The 12,165-nt window shown below is 42.8% G+C and overlaps 1 protein-coding gene across 8 annotated transcripts in view; it reads left to right on the forward strand.

Moving 5' to 3' along the window:
* The first annotated feature begins 453 nt into the window (after positions 1–453).
* ACMSD (aminocarboxymuconate semialdehyde decarboxylase) overlaps positions 454–12,165 on the forward strand; it is a 64,152-nt gene continuing 52,440 nt past the window's right edge. For 4 of the 8 annotated variants that reach the window (XR_012421085.1, XM_005572989.5, XM_005572991.5 and 1 more), the window contains exons 1-2: positions 454–577; positions 7,070–7,114. Coding sequence is in view for 3 of the 8 variants with exons in the window: in XM_005572989.5 (XP_005573046.1) it covers positions 521–577; positions 7,070–7,114 (102 nt within the window). In the remaining 5 variants the exon portion in view is untranslated. Of the gene's footprint in view, positions 578–5,017; positions 5,192–7,069; positions 7,115–12,165 lie in introns of those variants that run through there. The other 4 variants (XR_012421086.1, XM_005572992.5, XM_065525421.2 and 1 more) reach the window with 2 other exon arrangements.

The following is a 12,165-nucleotide window of genomic DNA, read 5'->3' on the forward strand; positions in this document are numbered from 1 at the left end:
CTGCTTCTGAATCGTGCAAGGAAAGGTAAGAAAATGTGAGTCAGGGATCTATCCTTTTTCTGCAAAAGCCCTCTACATGGTTTTGTTTTTAACTACAAACTATTTAATTACTAACTATGTATAGCTTTATAAAAGTTAAAATACTTAAAATGAAAAATTAGTCAATTTTTGGCCTGCTATAAGTCAAAGCATCCTGCTGTGCTTTTGACCTCATACAGTTGAGTACAGTTTTTGTTGTTTTTTTTTAAAGTTTTGTGCCAAGAGTCCTGACTACCGAAGTGTGTTGACCCTAAGCTTGGTTGACAAAGCTTGGTTAACCAAAGCTTGGTTAACAAATAAACAGAACTTTGAACTTTAATAAGGAAGTTCTAATGGACCTAGACTGGGTTGGGCAGGCCTACTGACTGCTGCCTGAAGGTGGCTGTAAAGGGACTAAGTAAATCAATTAACTCCACAGTTTTCAAAAAAGTCTCTTGATATCAAAACTTCTTTCCTTACATGCTTCTCTGATCCTGTGGAGATGAAAATTGACATCCATAGTCATATTCTACCAAAAGAATGGCCAGATCTAAAAAAGGTAATGGTAATTAATTTGCTGAATTATTTCTGAAACTTCTCCAGGGTTTCTCATTGCCTTTCTCTTCTTTATGGAATTAGATGTCTAGTTTATCTGCTTTGGTGGGGGGTAGGGGGACTTAAATTATTTGGTAGTTCTGATTTCCTAGTTTTTAAAAATGACTTTTACATTTATTTTGAAAGAACATTGGATTAAAGAAATAAGCACTTTCTCAGAATCCCTTTTTTCCCTCAAATGAACCATTCTTTAAAATTTCCAGACAATTTAAGTAAAGCAGATTTACCTTTTTTAAAATCACATATTCAGCTGCTGGGAAGATACATGCCAACTACAGAATTTAAAGTTACAATTTTAAATAAAAGACTATTAAAAATGGAATGTGATCAGTTTCAAGGACTTCTAAAATATATCTCCTTTTCAAAATGTTTAAAATAAGTTTTAGAAGCACCAAGAGATAGCTTTGTGAATTTTTTTTTTAGTCTATTTTAGGACACTGCCTGAAACCTTTACTTTTTGATGTTCTTTATTCTATAAATCTTTGTCATGAAGAACTAGGAAGTAGGTACATCAAAAAACCCCAGAATAAATGACATGAAACTTTTGCACAGTGACATCTACTAAAAGAGTATTCTTTGTGTTTCTCTAAAGATGGAAATTTCCTTTTGTCATTAAGAACTTTTGAATGAATACAAAAAGAGGAAGGTGAGGAACATGAAGGAAATGTAAAATTGGCTAGAGGCTTGTTCAGGCTTAATATCAGGTTTTACCCAATCTTCAGCATTCTGCCAGTACTTTCACCCCACCAATAATGTTTCATCTTTTTTATCCCAAGTAAGGGAAAATGAATTAACCCAAACTTGAATTAAATGTGGTTCATTGTGCAGGTAGATGAAAGTATTTTCTTCTCATAGTTGTCTCATAGAAGAATGTTTATCTTAAGTATTTCTTTGTCCATTGGTATCTTAGGTAAGATGGGTGGTAGAAACTGTATATTGAAAAATACAAGTGATCTTTGAAAGCCTATCCTATATACAGCTAAGGATAAAAGCTAAACCACTCAACCTGCTCTTCCTAAAAGGACTCTACATGTTGACACAGGAACATGCTGTTCTGAGTGCTGTTGTCCTCATCAGAGTTTACTGAAGTGTAAACCGCTTCACAATGTTAATGATTTCATGAAGGGAATGCACCAGTTCCTTTGTGAGAGTGCATCTGCGTTATTTAGAAGCTGCATGCAGTTTCTTACATCATGTGGTGCCCACCACTTTCTACCCCTCGTTTATGAGTATTTGCCTGACGAATGATGCAATGAACACATTGATTAATTTGTGAACACAAGAAGAAATAGATTATACTCCCTAATCTAAGAGTTTTGGTAAAACCCAAATTTTAGTATTTGGTATTTTAAAATAGCCATAATCTATACCTAGCAAATGGCACTAATTCCTCTGTTACAGCTTTTTTCTCTATTTGAGTATGAAAGAACATCCACATGAAATGCTTTGGAAACCACCATGGTGGTCTCTAGAGGACAATGCCCACCTGTACTATCCCACTGAGAGAGTTAGCTAGCATGACCGACCCTCCAAGCAGGGCTCCAAGCTCCAGGGCATACACCTCCTTGTGCAGATAGGATTTTGAGGCTTAGAGAGCTACAGTCTGAATATGTACATCTCCCCCAAAATTCAGGTGAAACCCTAGCCTACAAGGCAATGGTATTAGGAAATGCAGCCTTCTAGGGATGATTAGGTCATGACAGCAGAGCCCTCATGAATGGGATTAGTGCCCTTATAAAGTAAGCCCAAGGAACCTTGTTCACCCCTTCTACCACGTGAGGGCACAGCAAGAAGGCACCATCTTAGAACCAGGAAGCCGGTTCTCACCAGATCTTGGACTCCCCAGCTTCCAAACTCCCTCTCCTTTCTATCATCAGCTATTGCTTTAAAGAGGGAGAGAAATTTTGTCCCAATAAACCAGGTTTCTTCTTCTTTTTTCATTTTTATGTATTTATTTTTATTTCCATATGCTATTGGGGAACAGGTGGTGTATGGTTATATGAGTAAGTTGTTCAGTGGTGATTTGTGAGATTTTGGTGCACCCATCACCCAAGCAGTATACACTGCACCCAATTTGTAGTCTTTTATCCCTCACTCCCTTCCCACCCTTTCCCCCTGAGTCCCCAAAGTCCATCGTGTCATTCCTATGCCTTTGCATCCTCATAACTTAGCTCCCACTTACGAGTGAGAACATATGATGTTTGGTTTTTCATTCCAAACCAGATTTCTTCTTATGTAGTAGTCTCACGTGCTGAAAACAGAAGCTAACACTTCATCACCACCATCTACATCACTTTCATCATTACAGTTACAATACTTCGTACTTCTAGGGAGAGACAGAGGGAGAAATAATTTACATAAACCTTGCAAAATATGCAGATAAGATTTACGCTATTCACTTGACAGATGAGATGCTTGAGACTCAGAAATGAACCTAGAATCCCAGAGCTATGGGGGCCACCACAGTCCCTCAAGAGCCCCTCCATCACCACATCCACCCTGAGAAAACTGGCCTGAGAGAGTACTGCTGCTGGAATAACCTTGACCTTCTTACACAATGAAGGGACAGAAAAGTAGAATCAACATGCCTGAAGTGATGGTTAACTAATGATGACAAAGGGCTGGGATTTGAGAAATCTTTTCATTTTCACTTGCTAATAATAATTTTAGTCAGAGTTACAAGTAGGATCCTTGAAAAAAATATGTATCCGAAGTAGAAAGACAGTGGATTCAGGGACACTTGATCAAATTGTTTCTGATGAATGAGGACCCATACTCTCTGCTGTCACAAACAGGAGGTGGGGCCCAAGAAACCGTGGCAAAAGATGTTTCAGGTTGATCTGCAATGGATTATTCACAGCAACAATGAGGATGATACAGTTTCAGCTTTTTCCTCCAGCAAGGCTTTATTGACAGCCTACTGTCTGCCCAATAGTAGGGCTTGCAAAGATTCTTCTAATTATAAATGGAGCAAAAAATTCTGACCTCCAATTTAAAAATCATATACTTACACCTTCTTTTGTTAGCAATTGCACTTGATCAGCACAAGGCTTTAGAAGACAAAATCCTCGACATCATTTGATTTTTAGAAAATCCTTCTGAGGAGATAAATATCTGGTTTCATCACCCAGGAGGCTCATTATTCACCTCATGGAGGTGTGATGTCCTCAAGACATTAACAATGGTCATCCAGTTCATCCACTTTGATTCATATATGTGCATTTCAGAAACATATCTCTTGTATATAAAACTGAATTTCCTGGAATGTTTTCAATTTGCTTTTTATTTGGCATGCTCATAAATGCCCACGAGACACTGGTTATTGTCAAACACTTTCAGATTTTAGATGCTTCCTGGGGCATATGCTCGGACCAAAACCACTCCCAGGGTCATAAATTTTAGACCCCAGGCTCGGCTCAACCTGGGATGAGAACTGAGGGTCTATGTCAAGCACAGACCTGGAGAAGAATAAAACTGCCCTGAATAAGTTGGGTCTTTGCAAGGGGCCTGTGAGGTAAATTGGCACTTTACACTTTCCAGGAAAGGGAGGGAGGGACACAGAGGGGCAAAGGGCTCCTTTCTTCACGGCTCTCCTTAGTTCTGACCCCAGGGTATTCTATTTGGGGTTGGAATAAGACTGTCACCAGACTGCCACCCTGACCACCATCCCCACTGCTACTATCACCACGGCAGTCACTGCCACCACCATCACCATCAGCCACGATGGGTACCACCACTGCCACCACATTCACTACTTCAGCCACACCACTACAGCCACCTCACTCCCTCCACCATGCAATTAGTGCCCCCACCGTCACCACCATCACCATCAGCATCACTGTTAGCAGGAATGAATGAAGCCCTGTCCACTGGCCAGGCCTGGTGTCAGCAGCTTTATACGCACTATCTCACCTAATTCCCCTGAAAACTTATGTCCCAGCCACTCCTGTTAGCCTCATTTTTATTAATACACATAGGGAAACAGTGACTTGGAGACATTTCACACCAACAAAGTCAAGTGCCTTGTAAGTGACTTGTTGCATGTGGGAGGATCCCTCTGCTCTGCCTTTCCTACCTCCCTGCCCTTCCCCAAATGGAATACTTCTCTACCTGCTAACATATGGGTTAGAGTTCCTTACAGAATTATGAAAAAGTAACAAAGAAAGAGAGTGAGGAAGAAGGGGGAGAAAGCAGGCAGTAGAGAAAGAAGGAAATAAAACCCTTTCTTCTACATGAAGGATAAAAGTTCAATGGCAAATTTCCAGTTAAAGAGCACAGTCTTAAGTTTACTCTAAAGTGTAACTGATTAAGGTCATATTCCATCCCCCGCCCCCAACATCTCTCTCTTGGCAGCTTTTTCCAGGGGAAAAGAAGGAAAAAGTACAAAGGTATTGAATGCATGAAGGGCGAGAGCAGGGGTTGGGGGCACAAGCAAAGGAGAGGCTGGGTGCAGGGAGGAGAAGCTGAGTTTCGGCCGACAGTCTCCCTTGCCTGCCCAGCCTCCAAAACCGAGTCTGCGGATGTCACTGGGGAGGAAACAGAAGATAGATTTCTAAAGGTAATATGATTATTTGGGGCTAGGACTCAAGAACAGACCTTTTACCTGGGTGGAATAAGACTGGTATAGAATTAATCCAAACCTTACGAAGCTGTTGAGGCAGACCCCAGGCACAGACACAGAGACACAAACACCTCTATGCTGCACTGTGGCCCAGGCCCAGACCTTCCCTTCGGTCTAGAGGTGAAGGGAGCTAAGAAGGGTCCACCAAGACCTGACTCCCTACAGACAACTTCCCTGCACTGCGGCATGAGAATCAACTGCTGTACCCTGGCCTCATCCCGCCACAACAAACGAGAGGTTGAGCTGATGTTCAGCTTGCTTTACTCGCTGACCCATCACCGCTGACCAACTCAGAGTCGTTAAGGAGCTCCCTCATGTAGCTATCTCCTGCCTCCATTCCTTCCCTCTGACACCACACTGTGACAGCCATGCAGGAAGTGTGGAAATCCTGAACACTAGAAGATCCTCTCCAATCTGACTCCAGGACTACCTTTTCAATGTCCCTCCCAATACCGCAGCCCAAGGTGTGAAGTCAGCTCCCTCCCCAAGGCCCCCAGAACACCTGTGCCTCACGGTCACAGTGCGTCTCACATGCCATGATGTGGCCCTTTGATTCCTTGCCTCCCCCAGCCTTAACCTCCCAAGACTCTGCTCCACATGGGCTGGAACTGTCCTTCCCTTTTATTTTCTCTTCCCTAGTAAGACTTGTCACAGATGGGATTCCATGAAAGGGTGAAGAAGGAATAATGATATGATGCAGTATGATACATGATAAAGCCAGTAGTTATTTGAGTCATACTTACCTATGTTTTCAGTCGGTGGCTTTCCACAGTTTTTATGCATGATTCCCAGGCGGAAATCTATTTTACGTTGTGACTCAGTACAAACATTTATATACACTAAATGGGAAGAAAAAATGTTATGAAACCATTACTTACTACATGGGAGACATTCTAATTTATTCTATTCCTTTCCATTCCTTTACTCTATGTTTTCCAAGGAGCAGACACTGAGACAAGGATTCAGATACAAGTAGTTTGCTTTGGAGGTGATCCCAGGAAACACCAGTAGAGTGAGGAAGTGAGACAGGGAAAATAGGGCAGCCAGTGAAAGGTTTGCATTCCAGAGCAAAATGTGTGCCTCATCTCTGCGTTATCCAGACCGAGGGGTGGGGTACGGTGTGTTCAGTGTATTTATATACAACTCCCTCAATTATCTGTTAAGGGCTGTTGGGCCAAGGGGATGCAGGGAGCTAATTTCATAGTACTTCTTACCTGCTAGGTTGGCTTGATCAAAGCAGGTTCCCGGGGAAAGCCCTCAGCCAATGAAATGCAGGCGCTGGCTGATGGAGGTGGGCTGGTATGCACAGAAGTGTCAAAGCGAAGGGATACGAGCGGGACACCAACAGCATCTGCTACGTACATGATTTCCTGTTTTAAAATGTTTGAGTCCCTATCCACTAAACTGATATCACAATCTACTCATGGATCGCAACGCAGAGTTTGAAAAGCAGTGTATTTCCTAAAGAGTGGTCCTTAGGGGCGATGTACTCCTGGTAACCTGTGACGTGATTTTAGGTGGTACATGAACAATATTTTTTCATGTTAATCTTCATTTAAAAAATTCAAGCTGCATTAGGGGAAAAGATAAAAGCAGCACTGCTGAGATAACAGAATTTTCTTCTTGTGTAAATATATTGAAGGAAAAATGTAAGTGAATTTAATTGTAAATACTAAATAGGCGATACATGGGTATGGGGGAAATGGGAAGGCAATGCTTGAAAGGTGGAGCTCAGGATCCTCTGTGCTAAGCATGCCCCTTGATTGCAGCCTGGTCTTTGCTCTTTGACTCTAACTGTGCTTCTCCCCACTGCAGAGGTTTGGCTATGAAGGCTGGGTGCAGCTCCAACACCACAGCAAGGTGAGTTTCTTCCAAAGCATGAACATCAGTAGGACTCAGGGACAGCTAAGCCATGGGATACCTCACTGCAGGCTGGGCCTCCAGGGAACCCCACTCTTCTGCCCATGTATTAGCTTTGTTGTAGGCAAGGGAATAGCACTGAGATTCCTCAGAATAATTGGGAAAAATGGAGGTGACTTCAAAGAATAGTATTTAGGAAGATAAAATCGGAATTTGAGAACCCATCAAAAAGTCTCTCTCTCTCTCTCTCTCTCACTCCTCCCCCCGCCACCAACCAATTTCAGCATTTATTGCTCTGCCTCAAGGAAGTGACCTAGTGCTACCAGTTATTACAGTACATTAAGGCTGACCAAATAAATGGGACAGTAAGGTTTGAGCATAAGCTGGAAAAAATCAACAATGGAGACAAAGGAGAGAAGACAGTGTTACTAAGGGTTGAGTTCGGTAAGAGGAAAAAGCAAAAAGAAGGCGGCTGTGGGCAAAGCCCTGTAGAAATAATGAGGCCCAAGAGTGAGCTGGGAGTCTAGATCTGCCCAGGGTATGGGTCTGATTTCATTTTCAGAGGCATCATACGTCCTCTTCAAGCTCAGAGGTAATATTTTTGAGCTTCCAGCTGGCATACAGACATGACTAATGCAGGCTCTGGAGGACTTGTGGTCTGGAAATCCAGTTAATGTGCAGAGTTAACCCAACGCAGCATGGAAAGGTTAGGGCTCCCTTTACATCAGGTTCTAAGGGGCAGAGATTTGGGCACCAAGGATCAGAGAAGGCCTTCTGAAGGAAATGATGCCCATCCACATCTTAAAGCAGGTGGGAGGCTTGCCTAGGGAATGAGGAAACCATGTTCGAGGAAAAAAGAAAGGGAACAAAGGCATGAAATATTAAACATATGTGAGCTCAGAAGCACTCAGCTATGGACGGTACCAGCATTTCTCAAACTGTGGTCCCACAACCAGCAGGTTCACCATCACCTGGGAACTTGGGAGAAATGCAAATTCTCAAGCCCTGCCCCAGTCCTACCAAATCAGAACTCTAGAGGTAGGGCAAGCAACTTGTTTTAACAAGTCTCCTAGTGATTCTGATGCAGAGTCAAGGGTTTTTTTAATTAGTAATTTTTTTAAAGACAGGGTCTCACTCTATTGCCCAGCTGGAGGGTAGTGATACAATCACAGCTCACTCACAGCCTCCAACTCTGAGGCTTAAGTGATCCTCCCACCTCAGCTTCCCAAGTAGCTGAGACTACAGGTGCGCACCACCATGCCCAGCTAACTACTTTTTTATTTTTTAGACCGGGGGTCTCACTATGTTGCCCAGGCTGACCTCAAACTCTGGGCCTCAAGTGGTCCTCCCACTTCAGCCTCCCAAAGTAGCGCATTCAAGTTTGAGAACCACTGGCTCTCGCACGTTCATTCACTGACTCACTACTTTTTATTGAAACTCGTTTTGTGTCAGGCCCACCAACCTAGACACTGGGAATATGCTGGTGGACAAGACAGACATAGTCCCTGCTCTGATGGTGCTCAGATTCTAGGGGTCACGAGTCAACATGATCAATTCAGAGAATGGAATATAAAGCAGTGATGTGATAGAGAGCAAGAGGCTGGCTGGTCAGTGACCTGGCAAAGGCTCTGAAGATGAGAAGGGAACACTTGGAAAAGTGTTCCCGGCTGGGGGAACAGCAGTTGCAAAGGCCACCAACTGGTAAAGAGTTTATGTGTTCAAGGAACAGAAAGGAAGGCAATGTGGCTGAAATGCAGTGAAAGGGGGAGACAGTAGGAAATGGGCTGGCAAGGTAGGCAGAGGCCTGGACACATGGGGACTTGCAGGGCATGCTAAAGAGTCTGGATTGCATTCTCAAAATAATGCAAATTCTTCAGAGGGTCTTAGTGGCTTTAAAAGACCACTTTGGTTGCTCTGTGGAGAACACATAGATGCAGACAAGAGTAGGGAGAGCGAAGAAACAGCAAGAAGATGGAGAGGAAGCCAGAAACCTCATCAGACAGGGTCACGAAGGATTTAGGGGTTTAGGCCCCGAAATGAGCTTAGGGCTTTGAACTTGATCCTGAAGACAGTGGGGAACCACTGAAGAGTTTTTTGGGAGATACACACACACACACACACACACACACACACACACACACACACTTTAAGTTATGGGATCCATGTGCCAAATATGCAGATTTGTGGTTCACTGCACCCATCAACCTGTCATCTACATTAGGTATTTCTCCTAATGCTACCCCTCTCCTAGCCCCCTACCCCCGACAGGCCCCATTGTGTGACGTTTCCCTCCCTGTGTCCATATGTTCTCATTGTTCAACTCCCGCTTATGAGAGAGAACATGCAGTGTTTGGTTTTCTGTTCCTGTGTTAGTGTGCTGAGAATGGTTTCCAGCTTCATCCATGTCCCTGCAAAGGACATGAACTCATCCTTTTTTATGGCTGCATAGTATTCCATGGTGTATATGTGCCACTTTTTTTTTTTTTTTTTTTTGAGATGGAATTTTGCTCTTGTCACACAGGCTGGAGTGCAATGGCACAATCTCGGCTCACCGCAACCTCTGCTTCCCAGGTTCAAGCGATTCTCCTGCCTCAGGCTCCCGAGTAGCTGGGATTACAGGCATGTACCACCGGGCCCAGCTAATTTTGTGTTTTTAGTAGAGACAGGGTTTCTCCATGTTGGTCAGGAGGGTCTCGAGCTCCCAACCTCAGGTGATCCGCCCACCTCGGCCTTCCAAAGTGCTGGGATTACAGGCGTGAGCCATTGCACCCAGCTGGCCACATTTTCTTTATCCAGTCTATCATCGATGGGCATTTGGGTTGGTTCCAAGTCTTTGCTATTGTGAATAGTGCTGTAGTAAACATACGTGTGCATGTGTCTTTATAGTAGAATAATTTATAATCCCTTGGGTATATACCCAGTAATGAGATTCCTGAGTCAAATGGTATTTCTGGTTCTAGATCCTTGAGGAATCACCACACTGTCTTCCACAATGGTTGAACTAACTTACACTCCCACTAACAGTATAAAAGCATTCCTATTTCTCCACATCCTCTCCAGCATCTGTTGTTTCCAGACTTTTTAATGATCACCATTCTAACTGGCTATCATTAGTTAGAATGGTATCTCATTGTGAGACGATATCTCATTGTGATTTTGATTTGCGTTTCTCTAATGACCAGTGATGATGAGCTTCTTTTCATGTTTGTTGGGCACATAAATGTCTTCTTTTGATAAGTGTCTGTTCATATCCTTTGCCCGTTTTTTGATGGGGTTGTTTTTTTCTTGTAAATTTGTTAAAGTTCCCTATAGATTTTGGATATTAGCCCTTTGTCAGATGGATAGATTGCAAAAGTTTCCTCCCATTCCGTGGGTTGCCTATTCACTCTGATAATCATTTATTTTGCTGTGCAGAAGTTCTTTAGTTTAATTAGATCCCATGTGTCAATTTTGGCTTTTGTTACCATTGCTTCTGGTGTTTTAGTCATGAAGTCTTTGCCCATGCCTATGTCCTGAATGGTATTGCCTAGGTTTTCAAGAGTTTTAAACATCACTGTCTCTGAGGCAGTTCATCCTCATCTTCTTCAGTGTGTCCAGTAAGTGCCAATTCAAACACTGTGCTTCACTTCTCCCATTCAAAATGCTAGTTTCTAGACCAGGGTCTGATGCTCTAAGCTGGCCTCAAGTCTCTCCGATGGAAAGTATGATACGAATGGAGCTGACGGCAAAGCAGCTAGGAAGCCCCAGCTGCAGGGACGGGGAGCTGCGATTTTTTCTTATTCCATGTCCCTGTCTTCAGTTTGTCCTTCAATAGTGGATTTGAATGGCCTTCATTTCATTTTGTTTTAATACCAAGAAATTTCATAAACTTAGTAGCCAAATCTCCAAAAGAAAACAAAAAGGAAATATTTTCCAGTCACATCTACTGACTTATTTATTTCCAGCAAAATTTGATACAATGGTAATCAAATAGGACAAAAGAGTAACACACTCCCTCTCTCTCAAAAACAAAACAAAGCAAACCAAAACAGACTCAGTCTGTATTTTTCATAATTACAGTTGTCAGGGATTCGAGTCCATCGAAAACAATATGCAAATGTAAATGATATGCAAATGTATGCAATTACACAAATCAGGCTGAGAGCGATGAGAAAACCAGGATTTGGGATTTGAAAATAATTCTTACTCTCCTATGTTCCTCTAGTGAAGAAATATTTTCTGCCCCCAGGATTGGCTTACCTGGAGATTCCTGTTCTCTCAAACGTCTTTCCAAAACATTTCTCTGGTTTGTCCCATTTCTCTTCTTAACTCTTGGTTTTTCAGTGCTCCCCAAACAAATTGAGGGGTAGTCATTTGTCACGACAAAGCCTTGCTCAGAACTGAAAAACATTATTTGTCTTTTGATTGAATATTTATTAAAGTATAAGCAGCGGGCCAGTCCTTGGTTTGTATGACAACCTGCCAGGCGCTGCATGGGGTGGGGGCAGAATTGTGCCCTGATGGCAAAGACACCTGGGAGCATTTTAAAGCCTCCGACCCAGGAGGGTAGACACGGGCCTGCTTCAAAGCTGTAGGTCAACAGCATCTAGAAACACACAATGAGTTCGTCCCAGGGCCTTGGGAACACACACACACACACACAGACACACGCAAACATTTGTATCACACTTAGGATTTTTACATACATAATTGTCAGACCCCTCACTCTTATGGACCACGACCCCTCACTCTTATGGACCATATTTGTGTTCCCCCACCCCAAATTCATATGTCAAAGTACTAACCCCTTTAAAAATGAAATAGATTGTAAAACAAAATAGCAGAATGCACTGCTTATGGCAAGAATAAATATTGTTTCATAAAACTTCTATCTCAGTTTGTGTCTGTACAAATAGATATATATGGGTATTCTTAATGACAATGAAAAATAGCTTTTTTTTTGAAATGGAGTTTCGCTCTTATTGCCCAGGATGGAGTGCAACGGCGCCATCTCGGCTCACTGCAACCTCCATCTCCCGGATTCAAGTGATTCTCCTGCCTCAGCCTTCCAA

Source organism: Macaca fascicularis, chromosome 12, assembly GCF_037993035.2.
Source record: "Macaca fascicularis isolate 582-1 chromosome 12, T2T-MFA8v1.1".
Lineage (NCBI taxonomy): Eukaryota > Metazoa > Chordata > Mammalia > Primates > Cercopithecidae > Macaca > Macaca fascicularis.